Source organism: Anneissia japonica, unplaced genomic scaffold (genome assembly GCF_011630105.1).
Source record: "Anneissia japonica isolate Jap-2015-1 unplaced genomic scaffold, ASM1163010v1 scaffold288033_len957474_cov176, whole genome shotgun sequence".
Taxonomy (NCBI): domain Eukaryota; kingdom Metazoa; phylum Echinodermata; class Crinoidea; order Comatulida; family Comatulidae; genus Anneissia; species Anneissia japonica.
In genome coordinates, this window is record NW_022715491.1 from 865,991 (window position 1) to 871,617 (window position 5,627).

Genomic DNA, 5,627 nt, shown 5'->3' on the forward strand with positions numbered 1-5,627 from the left:
AGAATTAGGAATTCTAGTGTAACAATTGCCACGCACCTTATATTTTATCATCTATATACCAGAGGTACAATCCAATCCAATCCAATATTTGTATATTACATATTTATAATATATTATTATTATCATTTACTTATTTATGTTATATTTGTAGCGCCAAAATCTAGTTTCCTATTCAGAAGCGCTTTAATACACAGTACACAGTTCGGCTTAACATTCAAGTCAAAATTTCTAAAAGCATTTAAGATGGTAGCCCATGGTGACGAAATGATTTCGAACGAATACCACTGTGAAGATGAAACGATACTGTACTACTGTAGGCCACTATGCGATCAGTGAACCATGTGGCGCTTGTTTTAAGACACGTTGTCCTATTATTTCTGTTTAACATTTTAAACAATTTATCCCTCTAATCCTTTGGTTTCCCCAATGTAGGGGGACGCGACAAATGGGGTCATAGTCTACTTTATCATGGGTCCCTGGCGGTTCCGGTGTCACTGCAAATCTGGTGAATTATATTTTACGGCTTGCCTACTTACCGAGATTAAAGTAAATAGCCCTATCAATCGTGCGATGTAATTTCCCGTCGTTCAACATTTCACTTAGGAAGAACGCTGTACTGTATATAGAGTAGAATTATTTACCATCGATACATTAGTATGTCATATGTAGTATGTCATTCAACCAACGCATAAGTTGATAAAAGATTAAAAAACTTTTAACACCATTAAGTCCATTTGACACCCCCATCCCACAACAAATAAAATAAATAAATAAAACAAAAACGAAGGGTAGGCTACGAGCGCCAGAAAACACAATTGATTATTACAACGATATTACGTTTTAACCGTTTAATTTAACGCGTCGAATTGCGGCTCTATTGAAATTAAGACCAAAGCGGGCCGCTCGCTGTGCGCCTGACGGTCGTCGGCCGACGCAATTTTATTGAGGACGCAGCTGCACGACGCGTGTGCAACGAATCGTTTCTTAATGACGATCCGTTCAGACTGCCACCGATAATCAGCGGAAGGCGTCGCTTCGTCTAACGCTCACAAGGACCGGAGTTGGATTCGTCTGCCGACGGTCGTACGACTCTCGTACGATGGAGTGAGTGCCTGGCTTTGGGAATAGACCACACGCACATTGATTGTAATGTCTTTAAACTACATAGCCAACAACTTTAAAAGAATATACTAAAACGTAATTTAAAAAAAAAGACCAACGATAATAACCATTCTACATTTTTGTCATCGTAAATTTCGTAGCCAATTCATCATGCTTTAATTTGCCAATGTCCACACATCATCCAGAAATTAATGGTACTGCCCGTGGTGTTGGTAGCAAGCAGGCGTGATGAATTCATATCGAAATAGGTCATTTGCTTCTGTATCCTATACTCATTTCCTTTCACGTCGCCGTGCAGTATACGTTGCTACAAAACGATGTAATCTAACACTGGGAATGATGATGTCATTATTTCCATCGCTCATAATTGCGTCATCATTTGTATTATTTCAATCCCTTTTTCCATTAGACGCAAGTGATCGTCAGCATCAGAGCATCTTATCCACATTCTCTTATTATCGTCTTAAAGCGGTATTCTCACACACACAACATACCGTTACATAACACACGTCAAACACTTTAAGCTTGGTTCACGCTAAGAGCAAAATTAGACGCGTTTTGACGCAAACGCAAGGAACAGTTGTTACAGTATAAACCGCTTGTCAATTGGTGGCTCAGTTTTATGAACAGTTACGGTTGCGTTAGCACGCGTCTGATTTTAAGTGGTTAACTCAAATCGGCGGCGGCCAAATAAAAGCACAGCTGTAATTCACCTCTGGTTTCCCGCCTTGGTGCAGATTTTTCTGAATAATTCAATAAATAATAAACTAACCCAGCATTATGACTAAACATTTCTATACATGCTACGATCTGAGAACAAAAAAACAAAAAACAAAAAAAAAAAACAGCCAAAAAAACAGCAGGAATGAAGCTGTCTTGGTGGTTCAGATGCTTGCTTTCTAATCCCAGAGTTCTGGGTTCAATTATTGTCACAAATAAATGTTTTCCCCTTCGACCACAAATTGTTAGCTGGTTACAAAGAATTAACGTGGGGCATGTGAGTGAGGAGTATTGGAAGCGGGGTGGGGGCTGATCGGGGCACGAAGGTGAAGTAGGGTAGCTCGTTGTTAACTACTTGAACGTATTTTTTTTGCTTCCAAAATTTTCAGTGAGGGAGGGAGGCTTAAAATGAGTTCGCCAATGAGAATATTAGCTGACGACTTAAATATGATACAAGCCTATTCTCTGTGTCCAGGAACAGTGCCCGAATAAGCTTGAATGCAATATTTGAAGTGATATTTTTCATATATTATGTAAGCTATCTTTCGATAAAAATTCGAACGAATATAAACACTAGTGTGGTTATAGCTGTTATGGAAGACAGGATATGCTGGTAAAAATTCATTAATCGCGAACATATAAAGTACAGGCCTACTATTCCCATCACCCAAAAACAGACGCATTATATCCGTTCATGTAATATCCCTATTGTGTATTTGAGGTAATAAAGGTTGTCTATGTTAATAACTTGAGTGCATAGTTGGCGTACATTTTAAGTATTCTTTGAAAATGCTAATTAGAAGAAAGGACTTTTAAGTACTCCAGTCAAATAGACGTATGGGCTATAAATAATGCCGCTTCAATTATATTATAGCCGGAGCCCAGAAACCCTTAACATTGGCTGGTAATCAATCTAAAGAGATTCACAGAAAAGGCTGTTTGTAGATCACTCTGAAAACGTAATTGTTTTGACCTGTCTCCTTGTAGTCTGATCGGGGCACGAAGGTGAAGTAGGGTAGCTCGTCTTGAACTACTTGAACGTATTTTTTTTTGCTTCCAAAATTTTCAGTGAGGGAGGGAGGCTTAAAATGAGTTCGCCAATGAGAATATTAGCTGACGGCTTAAATATGATACAAGCCTATTCTCTGTGTCCAGGAACAGTGCCCGAATAAGCTTGAATGCAATATTTGAAGTGATATTTTTCATATATTATGTAAGCTATCTTTCGATAAAAATTCGAACGAATATAAACACTAGTGTGGTTATAGCTGTTATGGAAGACAGGATATGCTGGTAAAAATTCATTAATCGCGAACATATAAAGTACAGGCCTACTATTCCCATCACCCAAAAACAGACGCATTATATCCGTTCATGTAATATCCCTATTGTGTATTTGAGGTAATAAAGGTTGTCTATGTTAATAACTTGAGTGCATAGTTGGCGTACATTTTAAGTATTCTTTGAAAATGCTAATTAGAAGAAAGGACTTTTAAGTACTCCAGTCAAATAGACGTATGGGCTATAAATAATGCCGCTTCAATTATATTATAGCCGGAGCCCAGAAACCCTTAACATTGGCTGGTAATCAATCTAAAGAGATTCACAGAAAAGGCTGTTTGTAGATCACTCTGAAAACGTAATTTTTTTGTCCTGTCTCCTTGTAGTTTTAGCAATATGCACTTAAGGGCTCAGTTCTATAATACAATATACTCTATCTGAGACAACTATGCACATGTATAGTTGTCTCAGACTCTATGTAGGCCAAAAAAAAATGTTAACAAAATTACGGTATCGATTGGTCGGCATCTAAATTCTGAGCTTCATTAACCTTGGATGCGATAGCTCTATTATAATTCATACAATCATTTTGTAGTAAAATGTTGTTTTCTCTCGTTAAATTTACTCGTATGGGGCAGTAATCACTAATGGCATAAGAAACTAATGAAGATTCCATTCACACGGTATTACCAAACTATTGTATTAAACATTTTTAATTATTACAATATTTTCTTTTATTATTCTCCTGAAGACGATTGAAGCAACAATCGATACGTTGAGACATTCTCTACCAACAACAGTTCTTTTCAGAACCATCTGCGTGGTGTACCGCAAACATCAATATATAATATTTTTTTTACATACTCTTTAGTGAAAATTATAGAAGTCATGATGGCTTTTTCGATTAAATTGATTTATAATTTTTTTTTTTTTTTAGTAACCGTACTGAGATCTAGAATGAGGCATGCATTGAACTTATGAGACTATTGTAGTGTGACGTACATTTATCAAGGTAAGCTCTGAAGTACACTTGATGTACTTGTATAAGTCCCTTGTTCTTCCTTATTTACAATATTGCAATTCGATATGGGCCAGTGATTACTTTTCATATTTAAATAGATTAAAAATTCAAGTAGCCTCTTTTATGTATCAATATATAAACGGCCAATTCCCACTTTCAATCGTAAACATTTTTCATGATCGAAAGAGTGGGCATAATTAATATTTAAAGGAAACTAATTATTTACTCGTTTCCGTTTGTCAGACTTAAGAAGCGGTCAATTGTTTATTAAAGTGTTTGGCCCAACCTTACGGAATGACCTGAATGACATACAAAACAATATTATTTGGATAGTTATATATGTTAATTTAATATATAAATATATATAGCACCCAATTATACAGTAAGTACTGTTTATGTATGTGTGTAGGTGTGTGCACGGTACCAGTTCAATATGTGTGTGTTTTAATAATCTATTTGTACTTTTTTGTAAGGGTCAATTGAGACAATCAAAACAGCTTCTATAATTTGATCCAATTAATGGAACTTTATTATATAAATTTATGGCTTATGTATGTTCACGATCCATTTGATTGAATAAATGTGTATTGATTGACTGATTGATTGACCTTTCTGGAGTGTCAATCAAACTTAAGAACTAACCAATCAGAGCATCGATAAGACTAGGCGTTTCTCCCAAAAACACATGTCCCACAAACGCAACAACTGGGAGCTTTCGATTTGTGCGCGACGACGCGACGCTAGAACGGAATCACTCATGCGTGACCGTCCCACCTGTCGTCCAACGTTCTCTGCATACGTAGAAATCTACTCGACGAGGTGACCTTAACGTTCTCACATGCATAGATGACTTTTAGTAACGCCATTACGTCCTACCGTCGTCGTGAAATCGAAAGCTTCCTATCCAAGGAGCGGAGCTCAGCAGAAAAGTCCATTATTCAGTATAATTTAGGCCTATTGAGACAAAAGCAATTCGTTTTATTACGGTACAAAAACTATAAATACATACACTGAATATTCTATTTCTACGAAATACTTTTTGTAATAAAATGTATTGAAAAAATGAAATACTTTTTTTATAATAAAATATATAAAATAATGTACATTATTCATAACCCGCTTTAATGAAAGATACTCGTAAAAAATATGGAAACACTACAAATAAACGGTTTGTTTCCTGTCAATAAGATGTGTAGCTCCCCTCATATCCAGGTTTGTTGTTTCCATTTAACAAGAAATAGGCCCAGGTACATCCCTGTCATTTAAAATTAATACGCTGGATATAAGTGGTTAATCCAATAAATTAATTTGTCATATAAATTTTTATTTAATGTACTGCAACAGTACAAATAATCATTTTTAAAAATAATACTCAAATTATCAATTGATATTTACTACAGTACACTCAATCGTTATAAGTATATTTTTTATACATTTTATTCTGGTGTAATATATTACCATTTTAAAGTAAATTTTAATTACA

General features: G+C 35.6%; 1 protein-coding gene across 1 annotated transcript in view; it reads right to left on the reverse strand.

Annotated features, from left to right (window-relative positions):
- Positions 1–3,871: 3,871 nt before the first annotated feature.
- Positions 3,872–5,627, reverse strand: part of LOC117109273 (guanosine-3',5'-bis(diphosphate) 3'-pyrophosphohydrolase MESH1-like) — a 14,957-nt gene continuing 13,201 nt past the window's right edge. The window contains exon 4 of the mRNA XM_033251546.1: positions 3,872–5,098. Within this exon, the coding sequence (XP_033107437.1) occupies positions 5,093–5,098 (6 nt within the window). The 3' untranslated portion in view covers positions 3,872–5,092. The remainder of the gene's footprint in view (positions 5,099–5,627) is intronic.